Genomic DNA, 21090 nt, shown 5'->3' on the forward strand with positions numbered 1-21090 from the left:
AATGATATAGCTCCTTTAAACTTTATAACTTTATATTTCAAAGATCAATATAAAAGATAGGCATATATAGGGTTGTGGGTCTTCCCTTAAGCTAGTGTTTTCTCATCCACGGTTAGTGACCCTCGTTTGAGTGGAGGTGTTGTGCTAAATATAATGTGTATATATATGGCATATTGGTCCCCTCTGTATAATCATAACTCTCTCTCCCTGTGGTCTCTTGTCTTCCTCATAGAGTTCAATATATTTTAACAGGTGTAACGTGTGTCTCTCCATATGATGACTAGTAAGCACTTACCCTATTTCAATGTGTGGCACTTGCATATGGTTTCTGGCTTTGTGCATTAACATTTTGTTAGGTTGTTGGATCATCTTATTATTTGATATCCAAACTTATTTTGGTTCTTGTATCATTTTAGTTGCATAATGCAAAGATGCTTGAAAGTAACTATGTTGCCATTCAAGTTTTTTTAGATAGCAATGAAGTTCTCTTTGGATATTTTGATTAATATCTAGGCCGCTTTGAGAGTTATAATCATTGGCATTTACATGTTGAAAACATATGCCAATTTATGATACTTTCTGATTAGTTTGTTTTGTTTGATCTAAGCATGTCTATTTAGCATTGTGTCAATGTGATTTGAGCATCATTGTTGTGGGTCTATCCCAATTGTTCTTCCATAGTACGTGATCCAAATTGTACCATAGAATATGCCTCAAGATTTGTGTTATAACAAGAAAACAAAGGAGCAACATTATAGAAAATGCATTTGTTTAAAAATGATAAGAGCATAGGAGATAATGATAATCTTAAGATGCCATTGGGATTGGTGTGAAATAAAGAAAATTGGATACATTGTTGGAAAGTTAACTTCTTCAATCATGTGTAACATCATATTGAGACTATTCATGGAAATGTATGTGCATTTTTGCATGCCAACCTTTCTTTATCATTGCATACTCACAAGGTGAAAGAGGATGTGGAGAGAGTTCATCTCTATATTTGACATGCTCATCTTTATCACATTGTGTGTTAAAACTATCCTTCTTAAAAAAGTGACGTTGCTTTTTCTTTTCCTCGCTCGTTCCACTCTACACATTGCTTGGGATACCTCGACTATGGGGAATGTGCTAGGATAAAGGCCAATGGCCAAAGATTAGGTTGGTACCTTAAACATCTACACATTGTACATTCATATGCAGGCAAAAATAATGAAGAATTAGGGTAACAAAGTACCCATAAAAACTCTCTCTCTCTCTCTCTCTCTCTCTCTCTCTCTCTCTCTCTCTCTCTCTCCATTGACTTTGCATCCCACCATCAATTCCTTTAAAATACTACCAGCACATCATTCGTGGGAGCTCTTAGTTGGAATGAAAAGTGCAAGGAGCCAAGGCTTACTATGATTTTGATGTTTGTTGTTAGAATCTAAAATAGGTACAAATATTATCATTGCACTCTCCTATTTAAATCAGATAAGAACTTCAAATTAAGAGAGCCATTGAGAATTAGTTTGGAAGCTACCATAGCCTAATTTAGAAGTTTTTGGATAACCAATAGTTACTAGAATCAAGGCAAGTAGATTTGGTTTTCAAATTGTTCAAAGAAAGATTTGGTACACATATTAATGTATCCAAGCAAGGTAACTACTTAAGTAGGGGGTAGCTTAATTAGGCTTAAAATTGGTTCATCCAAAGCTGTCTTCACACTTGAAAGATTTGGATTAGATAAGAAGGAAGATATTTTCACAATGCAATCACCTGGAATTGGTTTAGATTGAATCACGCATGCAAGAAGTTGTGTTCACACTACAAAGGATTGAATCTATTATTTCTAAAACCACTCATAGAAAATTGTTTTCACATAGGGAACCGTTTGAATTGCCACTATAGTAATCCATTTGGCTAGTCTATATTCTCATTCTAGAGAAGAAAATCGATTGTTTGGGAGGTCACTCAACAAAGTGGAAGAGGAAATAGCTTGAAATGAAACATCAAACAAATAAATGCCTCAAAGAACTAAATGATACAGTGATGATACTTGTTCATGACTATGCCTAGGCCAATGCCAAAATCCTAACCAAGGAACACATTGAATTTTTTGAGGGTCTAGTGACATGGGAAGAGCAATAACACCTTAATGAGCCATGCACAAAGCATCTAAGTGACCTTGGAAAACTCATTCCTAAGGAGGAAGATGAGGAATATTATCTCATTTCTGCATTACACAATGCACATGCCAAATAACCACCATTGACGAAGTGCAAGAACTGGAATAGAAAATAGAGGGACAATGCCCATTTGAAAATTATCAGTACACTAGCTAAGATTTGATGACAAAATATGGAAGTCAATCAATGACTTGTTCACAACAAAGATGACATATGACCCAACATATGTAGCTTCAACTTCCCTATGAGAACTTGCCATCGTATGAGGTATGGAGTTAGTTGGATCAACCTTACACCACCCCCTACTGGACAAAATCCTCATAGAAGAAGAGCCACATACCGGTAGTAGACTAGGCCAAGGAAGCACGATAACCATGCTTTGTTGCAATATAATGTGGATTTATTTGAATGGTTCATTACAAAGCAAAGTGATTATGTATCATCATCGAATTAACTCTTGTATATACCTAACTTACTTGTGTGCTAGTTGTTTTATCTGTTCTTTAGCTCAAAGTTTGCACCAACTAGGCTAAAACCCCTCAACTTGTGGAACGATGCAATATCTTATGAGAGGGAGATAAGAAGTATAATCTCAAAGAAATGGTATAGGTACGATGGCAAAACAAAGCAAACTTGACATCAACTCTTTGAGACGAGAAAGTAGAAATTGCTTTCATGTGGTGAGTTTGGGAGTGTAAGATTAGGGCTTCAAGTTGCCTTTGTGGAAAAACTTGTTAACTTGTTTTTGATAGACTGTAGAGAGAAAGGTGATTTGTCTTGTAAGTCTTTGAGGTTTGGCACATATGTTAGTGTTGGATAATTCTATCATAGAAATAAGGAAATATGAACATCCTCTAAGTTGGAAGAGTTATGCCTATATGCCTGAGGTTAGTTAGAGAGTAGATGTAGAGATCTTGAGTTGTGGTCCATTGTGGTCACTGAGGATGTTGATGGTCTCAATGGGAACTTTGAATCACAAAAGAGGTATCCATTGAGGCTCTACAACTAAGAAGGGCATAGAGGTTAAGTTTAGGTCAACAAAAGATTTATGAGCTAAGCTAGAATCGTTGTTCCTCTTGGGTCTTTCATTTCATTGCAAGCTACTCTCAGGATTGTTCCATTGAACTTGAGCCAATTGGGCCAAATACAAGGTCACTTCACCCTACCAATACTCCTTTAGTATCACCACCATGCATGTGAAAGAGGATTCCCTTTATCAGTCGAGCATGTGCCAACATTACTAATATATCTTATATATCAATAATATTAACATTTACATTTATAAATAACATATACATTTATATAATAGTAACGTGTATATATTCACTAATATATGATTCATATGTACACATATTAGATAACAATAACATTTACATATATTAATAATATGTACATTTATATATGTTACTAATATATGTTTATATAGATCAACATTAAGATATAGTAATAATATGTATTTTATTATGTAATATACACGTAACTAATTAATGTATACGTTGTTAATATGGATGCTTGTAAATATATATAAAAAGTAGCAAAAAAGCATGCGTGCGAGCACACACACACGCACACAGTTGAAGGTCTAAAACTTAAATAGGTGGTGAGTAGAAGAAGAAGGATTTCAAGGCGATGAATAGATGCAAATGGGCAAACAACCTATCTAGGGTAACTACTTCAAATTTGTTTACTTTGGCTACTACAATGTCTTTGCCACTAGAGGTGAGAACCAAGTGATCATGTCTCATGTATGGGACAATACTAGAATTGGAATCTTATCAACATATAAGGATGATAATAAAGATGAAGCCTTTTACACTATCTTAGCAAGGAGGATGTTTCTCAAAGTTTTGTTGCACGTGGTTATATTCATTTAATAAATATCTTTATCTATTCTATATATTATTTAGAGGTTTGCCTTAGGGATCCTGAACCAATCAGAATGCTTCAAAGCTTGTGTGGCACAAGGAGGAGAAGTTTGATCTTCAACAGCTGAACATGTTCAAGCAATAAAGCACATAGACTATAAAGACACATAAACAATACATGCACATATACACATGTGCCTATACACGTGCAAATGCATGAGCATGTGTATGCATATATACATACATGGTCACATACACATAAATATATGAGTGAGGGAAAAAATGGAGAGAGAGATGTAGACACACACATCCACACAAAAATATGTACATGCATATATATATATATATATATATATATATATATATATATAAATCTATACACGCACATGCAAATACATATATACACGTATGCATATGCACATACATGAGGTGAAGAAAGATGAGAAAAAGGAGAAAGAAAAAGAAAGGAAAGAAAATAAAATTGATGAGAGGGAGAGAGAGGACACATATTTACGAGATTATGCAAATAAGCACACATATATTAGAAACACATATACATACATGCACAATACACATGTATATACATATATGTGTGCATGTGCACACACACAATATAGAAAAAACAAGATGCAAAAAGGAAAGTGAGTGTACATGTGTGTGATTCACATACATACATGCATGCACACATACACACACACATGCAAATATGTGTGTGTGTATGCATACATACTCGTACACATGTAAACATATATGAGAGAGAAATCAGAGAGAGAGTGTGTGTGAATGGATACACACCTATAAAAGACACACTTACATATATACACACATGCACACATGCACATATATAGACTCATAACTCCGCACGAGAGGGAGAGAGAGGACACACCTTTATGAGACTATACAAATAGACACACATGTATTGAATACACACAAATGGATACACGTGTAAAATATACACACACTCGTACACATCTCAACACATATATGAGTGAGAAAACATGGAGAGAAAAATGAGTAGAGAGAACGAATACACACTTTAAAATATGCACTTACAAATATGCATACCCACATCTATAGACATATACATCCATACACAAATATATACATGGAAATATACATGCAGTGCATCTACACATGTGCATACGCATATACACATGCGTACACACAACATCCACAGATATGAGATGAAGAAAGACGAGAGACAAGAGGAAGAAAATAAAAAGGATGAGAGTGAGAGAGAGGACACACAATTATGGGACTACACAAATAAACACATGTATTAAATGCACAAATACATATGTACACACACACATGCACAGTAGAAAAAACAAGAAGTTGGAAAAAAGAAAAAATGCATGTGTGTGTGTGTGTGTGTGTGTACCATTCACTTATACATACACATGTGCACACATATGTGTCTATGCGTATACCATTCACTTACACACACGCGCGCGCGCGCACACACACACACACGAATGTGTGTGTTGTCGAATATTTCAAAGTTAATATCAACCTCTCATGAACCCTCTTGCCACACGAAACATGCTTTGGGAACCCCAATACAAAGCATCATGAGAACACCGATGCGAAACACCAAGAGAATCTAGGCACGAAGTGCCTACTGTTATATTATACATGTACAAACACTTTATCTTAACTATTCATGATGCTTCATGCTTAAACCAACTTGTAGACCCTTGGAGAAGCTTGCACATGCTAAAGAGTAGTCTTGTGTATGTATTCGCGTATGCACATGCTTGTGTTTATACATGTGTGTAAGATAGAAAGTTTGAGTTTGTGTGTCTAAGTATTTGTTGATGCATGTCCAATGTTTGTGGGGGCCATACATTCAAAGTGAGTGCCACCTCAAACTAAAAACATCTATGTGTAGAATCATGCATAATTATACATGGGTGCAAGGATGCCTTCAAACCACCATTTCTTTAACATCATGCTAATGTTGTTGAGTGCTAGTACCTCAAATCAATGCAAATGATGTTGAGCTTCATAATGGAGGTGTATGATTCCTCGTTGAACTCATGGAGTAGTGTGTCACCTAGCTCCCCCTATACTAGACTAATACAAAGGAGGGGCACAATGTGAAGCCTGAAGTAGTACAACCTCTATACGTGTCCCTCACCTATTGAGTGTGGCACTGGTTAAACCATAACACCTTCAAGAAGATGATGTTGATGTTAATCCTAACATAACCATAGTTGTGCATTGGTGTAAGTGTACATAGGTAATGAGTGTGTGTGATGGAAGGTCAACCAAATATGATGATTGGTGCAAGCAAGTGACCCATCTTAATAATCCTTAATAGGTTGGGTTTTCTCTTGCACGATAAATTAATTATGAAATCTCTCTCTTATGCCCACATAAACACCCCATTGGAATTTGTGTGTGTATGTGTGTGCAACTTTTCAAGAACATGGTTTGAAAATACCTCTATGTGCTTACATACATACTATGCCATTTGTAGTCGTTTACATTGACTCGATAATCTAGTCAAACAAAGAGAAAGTTAGTGCTATTTCTCATATCTTTTATGATGATTGATGGCTAGCAAATCTTTCCAATTGAGTCAAAATCTATTTTTGAGCATTCTCTTGAATCCAAACTTTATTTGCATAGTCCTAAAGGTCCTTCCAATTGTGGATTTAATAAAGATAGCAAGCTCAAATTATATTTAGAACTTGTGAATAATATGTAAGTTCAATTAATATTACGTGTTCTTGATGTAAAAGTAGAAAACAAGCATTAGTCAACTTACAAAATAGCTCCTACATTATAGCATAAATTTTAGGTTTTCAAAAGGTACCCTTGCAAATCTTATATCTCAATATCTAATTGTTGAAATTCCCTGATCTGACCATTGAAATTCCCTAGTCTAAAACTATGAGATGTCACTCTCAATGTGATCGACACATTGATTGTTGGGATTTTTGGATTCAACTCAGATCTAATGATATCAAATCAATGTCGTGGTTGGTAGAAATTTGAACAAAATTTGGACTGCAACCACCTAACAATGTTTGGAGGGCTTCTACCTAGTCCTACAACCTTGGATAAGAATTGCATCTTCTACAAATGTTGTTCTAAACATTAAAATCTACCATTCTATCATAAGGAATCAAGGAGATTAGCTATGATGTAATAACAACAATGCAAACTTCAAAGGAGGTGGCTATAACAACTATGCCATCGACAACTATCAAAATCATGTTGGATATTCTCAACCTCCTTCTTAAGGAGAAAATGGCAAAGTTAGAGGTAGGCATGCTTGTTGAAGAGGAAGAGGCTCTTCTAGGCCAAATGTAGAACATGATTATTATCATAGAAGGGGACATGATGAAAGAGATTGCTAGTAGTTGAAAAAGAAAGAAAAGCATGAAAAATTCATGGAAGAAGTAACCTCTCATTTTGGGGGGGAAGTTTGCTATCCTTTTTGAATATGATGTTGCTAACAATATACAAGTTGACAACTAGGACGTTCTTTAGAAACCTTGGTGGATTAACTGTGGGAAAGCTCCTGCATGACATCTTGTAATCCTTGAGCTCTCTATTTATAGTTTTTTGGTCCAATTGTGTATCCTATTAAAAATGTTGAATTCAATTGAAGGAAAAGGATATATCCACGCCATGTTTGAGGGTAAGACTAAGGCGAGTGATGCTTCATTTGTTCCTTCATTCCCAAAGAGCTTGTTATCAGTTTGGTGCTATGGTTGAAAGAGATCACAAAGCCGAATTTGAAGGCAAGAGATGTCTCATAAAGGATAGGAAGAGGGCTATAAGTTGATTGCAATAGGAATCAAGCATGGAAGGCTATTCAAAGTGGATGCTTACATTCCCAACTTGAATGTAATGAATATGGAAGAGAAAATGATATAGGGCTATGACATAAATGGTATGGCCATTTGAACTTCAAAAGCTTGTTAACATTGAGATCTAACTTTATGGCAATAGGAACTCTAGCTCTACATGGTCATCTTGGTGTATGTGAAGCTTGTTGCTATATCAACCAAACAAAACAAAGTTTCATTATAAGCTCCACAAGAACTTCTAGAGTCTTGGATATCATTCATATTGATGTATGGGATCTTTATCAAAGCCCTTCATTGAGTGGTTAAGTTTATATTGTTAACTTCATGAATGACTGCTCAAGATATATTTGGGTATACTTCCTCAAACAAAAATCTAAAGTATCCTCTACTTTCTTTGAATTCAAAGCCATGGTTAGAAGGAAAGAGGGAGAAGAATCAGAATTCTTAAATATGATACAATGGGTTGAGTACAGTACTTGCATGTGAGAGGAGTCCCATTCGCTTTGCCGAGCCTGAAGCATGATGGAAGAGATAAGAGGAGGATGCATGTCAAATCGACATGTGGCAGGGAATTGACATTCCCAACATCTTGTGAATAACTTGCTACCTTAATGTCTCATTTCATGTGCTCTTTCTTTTTTGTGGGTTCTTAGAGCATTCTTGGAGCCTTAACCTTGATCTTCAGCTTGGGCCCATAATTGTCATACTTGCTTGCATAGGTCAAATTGGTTGTGTGGGGACATGCTATAAACCCATAGAGATATAACCAGTCTTCACTATTTAATATACCGGCTTGATGTTCTCAAAGTACATACACGTGCACGTGTGTGTGTGTGTTAGGTTGTGTCATGGCTAGATGAGATTAAACTATGGAGGAGTCTTGTAAGTTAAGTGAACATTGCCGGACATGTTCTTTTGCTTCCAAGTTCCTACTTATTGAAATTATGGCTTCTTTTACTTTGAAAGTCTAGCCAAGACACTAGACGTGGCACCACTCTTAATGGTATGTAATGTGGAAGTGCGTTCTAAAATCTAGCTGCTAGGGTTATTTGGGGAGGCAAGTTAGGGCTGCTTGTTCATATATAGTGTGTGAGAGAGAGAAGAAAGACAGGCAGGCCATGGTGCGGCCGGCTGCAGCAGCAGCGGCGAAGAAGGCCGCAGGGCCGAAGGGGAAGAAGAAGTCGACCTTCACCATCGACTGTGGGAAGCCAGTGGAGGACAAGATCATGGACATTGCCTCCCTCGAGAAGTTCCTGCAGGATCGCATCAAGGTTGGCGGCAAGGCCGGCGTCCTCGGAGAGGCCGTCGCCATCTCCCGGGAGAAGAACAGGATCAGTGTCACTTCGGAGAGCGCCTTATCCAAAAGGTAAGAATTGTGCCCAGAAAGAATTGATAGCGTAAACGTTAGAGGCCTTGTCAATGGATGCTTGTGCTAGCCCGATAATTGCCTGCTTAATGGTTTGGCCTTGCACAATCTGTAGGGTTATAAGGGATTTTTCATGTCGCAACAGTATTCTACGTTCTGGAAAGGTTATGCACAGAGTAACCTGAGGTGTTCTAGTCGTATGCTTGTGTCAGGTCAGCTTAATGGTGTCTAATCTTTTTGCATAGTGTGGTATAGCAATGGCTTCATCTTGTCACAAGCCGTAGTATGGTTAACAAGTTAAAACCATCTTACATGGTCTTACCTGGCTAGTTTACAGACCATTCTTGATTGTGGCGCAATGGCATTGGCACCTCCTCTCCTTCCTAGCAAGATAGTTGTTTGGTAACTCATAACCTGTTGTAACATTTGATCATGCTGGCCGCCAGACGTGATGAATTTTCAGAGGATTAGTGCTAGATGTGGCCCCTTAGGTCTTATTGGCTTTTCTTTTCTTTAAGTGTTTGTGATTAGGAGATTTTTCCAGCTAGCATCCTTTATTGTGCTCATGAATCGTTTAATCTACTTGTTGGTCCATGTAGGTACTTGAAATATCTGACCAAGAAATACCTGAAGAAGCACAATGTCAGAGACTGGCTTCGAGTCATTGCTTCTAACAAAGACCGGAATGTATATGAGCTGAGATATTTCAACATTGCTGACAATGAGGCTGAGGAGGAAGAGTAAACTTACAGTTTTGTATTGTGGGTGACAAATTTTAATTAATACACCCCAATTTTGCACACCAGATTTTTTATAGACTGAGGTTCTAGTACTGCCGTTTTTCTTTTGTCTATGTCTTATGCCCCAACGGCCTAAATGACTATGGTGCCTTGATTGTACTGCTCGTCGCTCGATGGATATAGGTTACAGATGTTCTGTCAAGTTGTTTTGACAGACAATCTTTTGGTATTACGAGCTGTGAGATTTTGACACTCTCTTCAAATGTTCACTGGGAATGATAGGTTGCTGTTAGGTGTGTTCGTAACTGCTTTCAATTGAAAGCTTGGCAGCATTCTCTATTGGTGTTTTGCTTAGTGGAGGTGATGTATGTCTGTTTTTTTTAAATTTTTTTTTAAATTTTTTTTTATAACTTGGTGGAGGTTAGGAATTCTCTTTAGCATATTAAGGGTATAGCATGTAGAGTGAAATCCTATTTTTGTCTTGTCATGGGGTATCCAACTATTGCACAAATCGATGGCTTGATAGTATCTTAAGTTTGCTATTGCTGCCTTTCATGGATTATGTTCCTTGTCATAAATTTCATGGATTATGTTCCTTGTCATAGATGAGCCATGCCTGGACCATCTGGTTTGCATTAAGACCAGAAATATTCATTTTTAAAATTTGCCTACAAAGAAGTAATCAGGGACTCATCCTGAGGGACTCTCGATTTTTCTACCAGTCTAGGGTGTGTGCCTATCCTATTCCTGTGTCAACCTTAGGAGTTTTCAACTCTTGCACCATTCGAAGGCTTGATAGCATCTTAACCTTGCTGTTGAGTTCAATGAGAGTGCTATATGGTTTATGGATTAGTGTTTTATCGTAGATGAGTTATGCTCACTGTGACCATCTTGTTTGCATCTAATCCAGAAATTTAGTATCCTGGTGTGAAAGCATCTTAACCTTACTGTGGAGTTCAACGAGAGTGCTATATGGTTTATGGATTAGTGTTCTTATTACAGATAAGTTATGCCCACTGTGACCATCTTGTTTGCATCTAAACCAGAAATTTAGTATCCTGGTGTGTTGCATAAGGATATGTGCTGAACTTATAATTCATGCTTATGCAGCTTGAAGGATACACAATGGTAAAGCAATAGTGCCCTGGAACTACAGGGACATCATGTCATCATTTAAATGTCTGCTTCTTCTGTATGATCATATTACATCTATATTAGGTGAATGCGTAGCTGTCAGTCTCCACCTCTTTATGGAAACCTCTTGTGCCTCCTCTCAGACCTGCCTGTGTCAACTGCAGTCTGCACCCCATCTCCATTATCTTCATCTTTGCCACGTGACATGTTCTGGCTCCATCTATATATTTTGTTTTGAAATTCAAAAATATTTAATGCTTTAACATTTGATTCTTGTGTTGAAGGTATTAGACTCTTGAATGACACGAAGAATAGTTGGTAAGACATGTGAATGAAATGTAGAATGGTGCCTTCAACACAATAATCGAAGGAAAGTCTTTAAACAAAGAAGAAAATCATTGTCCTTTTCTTTTGTACCAACACTACGTCCACTGGGTGGAGCTCTTCATCAGCAGATATTCAACTCGGGTGTGCTTCAACTCACATTCTTTTGCAGGTCAATTAAATTAGCCTTTGGTCTTTTCCATGGAGAAGCAAATGTGCTCATGATAGTGGTTCTTGTCCGCCAAAGATTGCGTGCAAGCTGGGTCTTTGGTTGGAGAGTTTTGCCTTTTCCTTTTCAAAGCCAAAAGTGGCAGATTTTTGCTAAGTGGTGTGAAGAAGTTGAAGTTCTGAAATGTGAAGTGTGGTGTCATTGGACTGGTACTGATTGAAACGGACCATTACAATGTGAAATGTGAAGTTGTAATTTCTTCATCAACATGAATTGCTTATCCTTAGCCAACTATTCGTTTCAAAATCTGAGGGTTCATGCTTGCCTTTAGTGTCAAAAATTAAGCAAGCATTTTGACCTTTCAATTCTTCTAAGTGCTCTATCCCCGCAGACATTAATTGTAACTTGCCATGGCTCTCTAACGAGTACACATAATAAAGCCACGAGCACGAGCTTCAAAAGTTGGAGTGGGTGCTTTTCAACAAACACACTTTATATGTAAACCTTTTGTTAGAGCCAAAAAACTCATATAAAACCAAGCTTTCAAAAATTAAAAGGATAGTTGGGAGATGTGGGAGTTTACACTTGTCTTTCCCTCTCTCTATTAATAACTGTTGCTCCTCTCCTATTTATCATGCTAATTCACTCGCCTGTCCCTCTCTATAACATTAGTACAACTCTTGTTCTCTTTTCTTTAATGTGCTGTCATGTTTAATTCATGGGAGGAGAGGGAGGAGATGAAGATCTCTCTTGTATGCTTGATTTTTGTTGAGTGTACTCTAATTTTCATTGTTAAAGAGCATGTCTTCTTTTTGAGGCTGAAGGTTTTTTCAATCAATGATTGCCTTATTGGCAAAAGGCTAACAACAACCACCATGTCTTCTCACAAGTCTTGGCATCTCTTTGATTAATTGTTATTAAAATCTCAAAGCATTGTGGGGGTCATGTTTAATCTTTTTAAGGAGAGGGAGGAGATGAGTATCTCTTGAATTTTTGATTATTGTTGATTGTGTGTAATCCTTGGACGGATAGGGAGGGGATGAGAATGTATCTTGATTTTTGTTATAGTGGGTATTTTTTGTTTTAAGAAATGGCTTATTTTGCAAGTAGTTATGAAAGTCAGCGCGCAAGAGTTAATGTTTTCAGACCTTGTCAAGGGACTAATGTGGTTTGAGGTATTAGTGACAGTGGACATGTTTGGCAAGGATGTACTCAAAGTGTCCTATAAAAAATACCACAGTAGGGTCTCTTAAATAGTTTGTGTAACCCTTTTATGCTCTCACAAGTCTTGGCATCTCTTTGATTAATTGTTATTAAAATCTTAAAGCATTGTGGGGGTCTTGTTTAATCTTTTGAAGGAGAGGGAGGAGATGAGTATCTCTTGAATATTTGATTATTGTTGAGTGTGTGTAATCCGTGGAAGGAGAGGGAGATGAGAATGTATTGTATATACTTGATTTTTGTTATAGTGAGGGTATTTTTTGTTTTAAGAAATGGCTTATTTTGCAAGTAGTTAGAAAAGTTAGCGTGCAAGAGTTAATGTTTTCAGACCTTGTCAAGGGACTAATGTGGTTTGAGGTAGTAGTGATAGTGGACATGTTTGGCAAGGATGTACTCAAAGTGTCCTATGAAAAACACCACAATAGGGTCTCTTAAGGAGTTTGTGTAACCCTTTTATGCTCTTAGATTAAATAGTTTGTGTAACCCTTTTATGCTCTCACAAGTCTTGGCATCTCTTTGATTAATTGTTATTAAAATCTTAAAGCATTGTGGGGGTCTTGTTTAATCTTTTTAAGGAGAGGGAGGAGATGAGTATCTCTTGAATATTTGATTATTGTTGAGTGTGTGTAATTCGTGGAAGGAGAGGGAGATGAGAATGTATCGTATATACTTGATTTTTGTTATAGTGAGGGTATTTTTTGTTTTAAGAAATGGCTTATTTTGCAAGTAGTTAGAAAAGTTAGCGTGCAAGAGTTAATGTTTTCAGACCTTGTCAAGGGACTAATGTGGTTTGAGGTAGTAGTGATAGTGGACATGTTTGGCAAGGATGTACTCAAAGTGTCCTATGAAAAACACCACAATAGGGTCTCTTAAAGAGTTTGTGTAACCCTTTTATGCTCTTAGATACTGTACTCCCTCCCAATGGAAATTGATTACTCTTCATTAATGTGAATTAGATAGAAAGGTTTGCATTCAAGAGTTAAGACATCCCAATGAAAATTTATTACTCTTCATTAACGTGATGTAGATAGAAAGGTTTGCATTCAAGAGTTGATGTCTTTAGACAGATTTGGTTTGAGGTATTTAGTAGTCATGTTTGGCAAATATGTGCTCTCAAGGTGTTCTATAGAAAATACCACAAGAATCTCTTCAAGGGTTTACGTCACCCTTTTGTGCTCTTAGATACTACATTCTCTCCCAATGAATATTGAATACTCTTCATTAATGTGAAGCAAGTAGAAAGGTTTGCATGTAAGAGTTAATGTCTTTAGAGAAATATGGTTTTAGGTATTTAATGGACATGTTTGGCAAGAATCAAGTACTCTCAAGGTGTTCTATGAAAAACACAAGAGGGTCTCTTCAAGAAAGGTTTGCATGCAAGAGTTAATGTCTTTAGAGAAATTTGGTTCTAGGTATTTAGTGGACATGTTTGGCAAGAATCAAGTGCGGTGTTCTATGAAAAACACAAGAGGGTCTCTTCAAGGCAAGTGTAACCCTTATATGCTCTTACATACTATATACTCTCCCAATGAAAATTGGATACCCTTAATTAATGTGACTATGAAAGTTTGGAGTTGATAGATGGGTTTAAAGAAAGCTCTAATGAAGTTAGAGATAACCTTGGGGTATTCTTTGAGTAACACTTTGAGAGGTAGTATTCCAAAGGCCCCCCTTTTTGTCTTTTGCAAGGGTTTAGAAGTCTCAAGTTCTTATCTTTTAGTTTAAGAACTAGTCTTAGGTGTAGTCAAGATGGCTCGAAAGAATGGAAATGCTTTGCTAAGATCAACATATGTTTTGTGAAGCAAACCATGAGAGGGTACTATTCAAGTTGTAAAAGGGTTTAGGTAGGCAATAAGAAGTTAAAGGTTCCCTTCACAAGTTTTGAGAGTAGGCCCCACAAGTCTAAGCTCAAGGATCTCCAAGTTGAAAATTGTTAAGGGTCCAAAGGCTTGATTTACCATAGCCTTGAAGTGTTCTCATATAGTAGCTCAAGGGCTTTTTAACAATGCACACAAAAATCTATTTTTATTTTCAAGTGTAGACTCATCCTAAGCTCATGGCTAGAGACTCACTATGGTCTAAGGCAAGTGTAGAGTGTAGCATTTGTAGTTCAAGGGGGTTGTGGTTGAGTTTAACAAGTGCTTAATGCATTTTAAATGAGAACTTGAGAGGTACTTAATGAGGTAAAGTTGGCTTCTCTCTATGAAAGTCCAAATGGGCTACTTTTGTGCCAAGCTTGGACTCTTCCATAGTTGTGACAATGATGTGTCCAATGAATAATAGTTGTGACAATGATGTGTCCAATGAATAATAGTTGTGACAATGATGTGTCCAATGAATAATGTAGGGACTAGTGTAGATGTTCTCAAGGTATTAATACCTTGAGAGATCGAGGGAATGGTGCCTCTAGATGATAGTAGAGCTATTCACTAGTTCCAAGGAGTTGCAAGGTTCAGCATTCTTGCTCTCAAATTATTAATTTGGACATAACTTGAGAGGCTCTTAACAAAGTCTAGAGCGCCTCTTAACTAGGTAGAATGAAGACTTGCAATCTCTTGATGAATAGAAGAGATAAATAATGCAAGTGGTGACAAACATCCAAGATTGAGACTCCAAAGAATTAAAACGGTCTTTTCATCGGATTCAATGTATTCCCTCAATCATGCTTGGAGGAGGTGTATTCGAGGGTCGTTTGAAGCTTTCGCAAGATCTCTAGGGACGAAGGAAAGGTTAAAGCATGTTGGAGATGAGATAAAGATCAGAGATTATGTTGAATGAGCAGATTCTCACAACCAAGCACAAGATATTCGACGTTCTCTAGATGTGTGAATTGAAGCGCCAAGCAATGAAGCAATGCCATGCCAAGGATTGTAGGAGTTAACCTCCTATCTCAAGTTCGAATCTAATCCATTGGTAGACGCACTTGATAGTGGGCTAAAACTATTCAAGAAAATCCCAACTTCTTGACCTTCTCAAAGCATGACCAAGTAGCACAACGTAAGCTCTGATTTGCATGGCAAGGAATTATGCACCAGAAGGGGAGGTGATGAAAAGATTGAAACTTCCCCGAGAAGTGCGTAAGAGCAAGCTCAATGCCATGCATTAAGAAGAAGGTAGTCTCACAATTCTTCCATATGCTTCTGTTAATGCCTAAAATCATTGTTTCGACTCTTCTGTGACTATTATTGGTGCACCTGGAGAAAGAGAACAAAGATAAGGGAAGCAAGTAAACGAAGAGAAAAAGCCTTTTCGGAGCTTTCTAACACATTCTCCCTCAAGCTCTCAACCTATTTCATAAGCTCTAGTTGTGAAGCAAAGGGGAGGAGAAGGTAGGGAAGCAAAGGCTCTCAGCGTTGCACGCACAATAATCTCTCCATTTAATTTTGAAAATTATATGGTCAAGGGAACAAAATTTCTAGCAAATCTGTGACAACTAAAACTGCATCCAGTCAAATATTTTTAAAAAAGGAAGAGGTTGACAAATACATATTTCACCACCAAACTTTTTGTGAAGTTCAAGAATTAATTAACAAATACATTTCCTCTCCTGACATAACTGGAATCCATGGTACTTCTGGAATATAGTGAATGGTCCTTAGGACGGTGTTTGTTGCCTCTGAAACCTGACCACCTGGTAGATGAGAGTTTTGAGTAAAATCTTGACCCAACTTCTATATTAGACTTTTGGAAATAGATTCCATGGTCCATCTGCAATGTAGTCAATGGTCTCCGGGATGGTGTTTGCCTCTGAACTCCTGACCATCTTGTAAATTAGAGAGAGAGAATCCCAAACCAAACTCGTAAGTGAAACTTGAAGAGGTACAACAACTTCCTGCAAGCTATTCCTCCAAACCTGGGCCATCCCGATTTGAAGTGTTCGTTCATACGCCTGACATTTTAGGTTCCAAAGGTCCCTTTACAAAGTGCTTAGTGTTATATAAGGCACAGAAGATCTAAACTCGAGTCAGGATTTTCCAGCTGCTTCTGGTCTCTGTATCAAAGCTTAATGTCACTGTGAAAGTAAGTGGGTGAACTCAAACATAGCAGCAGCACCCTGGTGTTAAATCGGAATTGAGAACTGGATAGAAGCACAATAAAACTTTCTACAATTTCTGGTATTCTGGCTTTTTTGCATCAAGTCCCTATTGAGGGAGAACACGGTGTTAAAGAGATCAACATGATTTCGATCAGTGTGTCATGATTATCAACAAAATCTCCGGTTAGTGAGCCTAGTGATCGCTCCAACAACTGTACTAACCTTGTGTCTGCACTCCTCTACAGAGAATACCCTCGGCAGGATCAGTGAGACATTGCTAGGTCATTTGAGTTAATGGGAAGGTTACATATGTGTACAGAGAAACGAGCCAATGGCCAACTTTTAGTTATAAGAAAGCTTTTTGGTTTGGTATCTGGAGCTATCAACGTTAGAGATTAAAAGCAGTTCTTCCAGAGTGTTTGTCTTTCTTATCCTTGAACGACCAGCCTCCTTGAGTAACTCAGCCAATCTACTCCTTTCGTCCTCTACTTCTGGATGCACAGTTCCCAGCCTCTCCTCCTTCACTTCAAGAATGTGTTCAAGCAGGTAAATCGCCTCCTCTGACCTGGAGATATTAAATCAATAAATTAAACATTATAGCTCATTAAAACAAACAAAGCATGCAGGATTGTATGTCCAGAAGTTTAGTGTTAATCTATTTGCAACAAATGCTCCATACCTGCCCAATGCATCATATGCACCAGCTAAGTTACTACAAACTGCCAAGGTTTCAGAATGATGAGGACCATAGGTTTCCTCTAGAATGCGTCTGGACTCCTCAAAGGTGTCTGCAGCATGCCAAATCTCATTCAGCCCAACACAAGCCAGCCCCATCTGATTAAGAACAATACCAAGCTGAGCTGACTTCTTCTCAGATCCTGACCGAAGCTTTGAAACTGCACTCTTGAACGACATAAATGCCTCCTCAAATTTTCCCAAGTAATAATAAAGCACACCCATCTGCGCTTCTACCCCTGCTACAGCACTCTGCTGGCCAGGCAGGGATTCCAGGATATCAAGAGCTTGTTGCAGAAGATAAATTGCCTGTTCTCGCTCGTTCATGCTCTCAAAAACGGATGCAATCTCTGTCAGGCCACTTGCCAATTCATCTGGGGAGTGTCCAGCATTTTGCTTCCCATAAATTTTAAGGGCAGTGTCGCAGTAATTTTTGGCCTCTTTCTGCTTACGCATTTTCATGTAAAGCACAGCTATACTGACATACACTGAAGCAACAGTGGTATGGGTTTCCCCGTTCACACTTCTGAAGAGATTGAGAGCCTTTTGATAAGAGAAAATGGCCTCATCAAACCTACCCAATGCAACATATGCATCACCGACGCTAGAGTCAACAGCAGCCACATCCACATCCTTGCCATTTGACCGCAAAGCAGCACTTGCTAGAACCAGATGCTGAAGAGCTGCCTCGTGAGCCCCCTTCCCACTGAGAATCAATGCCATAAGCCTTCTATCTGCTGCTTCTTCTTCAGAGGCTGGATGGCTGTTAACACTGTGGATCTTCAGAGCATGCTGGCAAAGCTCTTCTGCTTCCCTGAACTGCAGAGCCTGAATTCCCACCAGACATTACTTTAAACGTCCAAAAAAACCTTTTAATTGTACATATATGCGGAAAATTTGCAAAAGGAACACCTAACAGCTCCGCATGTTTTACTATACACACCCATACGCATACACGTACCTTCAGGTATGCTTCCGCTAGGTAACTGCATGTTTCTCCCACCTGCGGATCCATATCACCTAATGCACCTTTCTGCATTTCATAAGCAGTCCTATAGTAGGAGAGTGCCCTGAATTGCTGACCAAGCAATGCAAGAATATCCCCCAACTGCATGTACCCAGCAAAGGCAGCAAGAGCATGATCTATTCCTTCTTGTAAGTCAGGGATAGTAACAGCTCGCTGCAAAATAGGTATGGCTTCTTCAAACTGGCCTAGCCTACAATGGATGGCTGCCAGGATGTGTAAACTTGTTACAAGGTCCAGGCTTGCCCTCCCGCCTGCAGCCTTTTCGAGGAATTTTGATGCCCGTGTTGCACATTCCAGAGCTTTGGAAGAGTTTTCTCCAGATAGATGCAATGCTGTAGCTAGTCTTAGCAACAATGGCCCGAGATCCTCACTATTCGGATTTGCTAGTACCTGGTTATTATGGTTTGACACCACCTCCTCGTCCACAACAGACAGATGATCATTTGTCATAGTGGTGGAACTGTCGTTGCTGTTGCTTCTTCTATGCTGAACTACACGGGATCTGCTTCTCCTCAGCTTTTCTGAGGATGATGATAATGACATGCTTCGAGTAGGCTTATCCATGCTATGCCTTTCACCTTTCTGAGGCGTTGTGCCATCATGTAAGCCATATCCATAACTATGGCTATCGCTTCTTGGTGTACTCTCTTCCTCCATAATCCTTTGTTTGGTGAATATTCTTGCAGGAAGCACTCTCCCTCCTTCATGTTCAAGGCTTTCACATGATGACTGCCGTGAACGGCCATGGTCGACACTCTTTGAAGCAAGGGGACGATGAATTTGCGCCCTGGGACTCTCTGTGATGCTTTCTGAACTCTTGGTGCTTCTGGAGCTCCGCAAACGATGTTCGACCCTAGCTCTTCTAACATATCCAGGAGAACTAGGGGTTTCAGCGGCAAGGCCTGGCATTCTGTATTTTCTGAGGAAATCAGCTATGGCCAAACAAACAGGCTAATAATAAGGAGCTTGCTCAGGTGCAGCCTTTTGGTAGACAGAAGCTAGACATGGAAGCTTTACTTCAGCCTTTTGCTTTGACATGGATGCTTGCTCCAGGGCAGAAAATTTGATCACCTTTAGCTGATGAGGTGAACTACAACAAGGAAAGGCTTGATAATGGCGAACTGATGATGCGAACTACAACAAGAAAAGAGATGATTATAGCGAATGAAGCGCGGTCAGGCCTTAGATAAAAGCATCACTTTCTGAGGTTGTGTATGGTTTCAGGCAAGGCCTGCCTTAAAGCTAAAACGAAGGAGGGGCATTTGGGGGTGTGCTTTTCTTATGAGTTTGATTCCGATGGCAGCATGGCCGTTCTGGTCGCTGTCGATACTCTTTAGTATCTACCGGCAATGTTTGCAAGCTATAATCTGTCAACGAAGAAAAACCGGCACAAAATGGACACTTACCTGGCTGGTCAACAAGTCCAACCTCGGGCGATGATGACTCATGCGCTTATGCTTGTTGATGATGATGATGAAGCAAGGCCTGTCAAAAGGGAATGGCGATGGCAGATCGAGTCTTAGCTGTAAAGCAGAGCGCCAAAAATGCATCCTGGAATAAAGAAAGCGGGGGCCGTGGAGGCTCATATCGCCATAACCGATTCTCGAGGAAAGTGCATAAAAGGATTCAGGACGGACGGGGGGTGGAAGAGTGTGTCGAGAGAGTATATGAGAGAGAGAGAATGTGTGTGAGAGGTGGCACTAGCAGAGGGGAGAGAGAAGCTCTTGTGAGAGGGACAGTGCGGTGGCACAAATCCATTAGCTTTAGGTACAAGAAGACTCCCCTTCGTCATGGAATAGCTTGTACCCCCGGGCCAGCAGGCAATGGCTTTTTGCTGACTGAAACTTTCAAGTCTCAAGACTCGCACCCAATGCACATGAAAAACATTTTTGACAGCCATACAAAAAAAACATTTCTTTTAGACCCAAGCCCGCACAAGTCACTTCGATTTGTATGGGTTGCTATAGTCAAGGTTAATGGCACATGGAGGGGTCACCTGAACCTTCACTTCGAGAAACCTACATGCAGCTCTAGCCAGTCGATCTAGTACCTCAAGAAATAGAAGTGCTCCATTGAACTTGTTCAAGTCTGTGTATATGGCATGTTATGATCTCTAGTGCCCATGTTTCTCTCTCCTCACATGGTTCTCTCTTTTGCACATACTCATTCAAGTCCATGTATATCGCATGTTATGATCTCTAGTGCCCATGGTTCTCTCTCTTTTGCATATACTCGTTCAAGTCCATGTATATGGCATGCTATGATTGCTAGTGCTCAGGTTTCTCTCTCCTCACACGCACATACAGCTCTTGTGTCTTTTGCAACAGCGGTCCTGCGCTCTCCTTGTGAAGTTATGAGTCCCACTAAAGCATGGACTTATGTGGGGTTGTATTGTTGAACTTATTCTCTTTCTACTGGGCAGGTCTATTGACTTGCACATGGCTTGATACGTGTAGTGAAGGGTTGCCCAAAACTTTGCCTATT

At 38.9% G+C, this 21090-nt stretch overlaps 2 protein-coding genes across 4 annotated transcripts; one reads left to right on the forward strand and one right to left on the reverse strand.

The window, feature by feature from the left end:
* The first annotated feature begins 8890 nt into the window (after positions 1 to 8890).
* LOC148031649 (large ribosomal subunit protein eL22y-like) lies at positions 8891 to 12073 on the forward strand. Its single transcript, XM_087685240.1, has 2 exons — positions 8891 to 9220; positions 9820 to 12073. The coding sequence occupies exons 1-2, from the start codon at positions 8973 to 8975 to the stop codon at positions 9962 to 9964; spliced, it is 393 nt and encodes a 130-aa protein (XP_087541366.1). The 5' UTR covers positions 8891 to 8972; the 3' UTR covers positions 9965 to 12073.
* Positions 12074 to 16212: 4139 nt separating this feature from the next.
* On the reverse strand, positions 16213 to 20372 carry LOC148031650 (protein KINESIN LIGHT CHAIN-RELATED 1-like). Of its 3 annotated transcripts, none has more exons than XR_015691927.1 (4): positions 18541 to 19986; positions 17524 to 18407; positions 17067 to 17409; positions 16213 to 16950 (listed from the first exon to the last, which is right to left on the reverse strand). XR_015691927.1 is itself a non-coding variant. In XM_087685242.1 (4 exons), exons 2-4 carry the CDS (start codon positions 19513 to 19515, stop codon positions 17187 to 17189), a joined length of 2082 nt encoding a protein of 693 aa, XP_087541368.1. In that variant the 5' UTR covers positions 19516 to 19740; positions 20013 to 20372; the 3' UTR covers positions 16215 to 17186. The 3 variants fall into 3 exon arrangements, 2 of the variants coding, with proteins under 2 accessions (XP_087541368.1, XP_087541367.1); XM_087685242.1 differs by adding an exon at positions 20013 to 20372 and having other exon boundaries at positions 16215 to 17409; positions 18541 to 19740; XM_087685241.1 differs by having other exon boundaries at positions 16215 to 17409.
* Between the last annotated feature and the right edge of the window lie 718 nt (positions 20373 to 21090).

This window comes from Lygodium microphyllum, chromosome 9, assembly GCF_053477565.2.
Source record: "Lygodium microphyllum isolate KBCC chromosome 9, Lygodium_microphyllum_v1.1.10, whole genome shotgun sequence".
NCBI classification, from domain to species: Eukaryota; Viridiplantae; Streptophyta; class Polypodiopsida; order Schizaeales; family Lygodiaceae; genus Lygodium; species Lygodium microphyllum.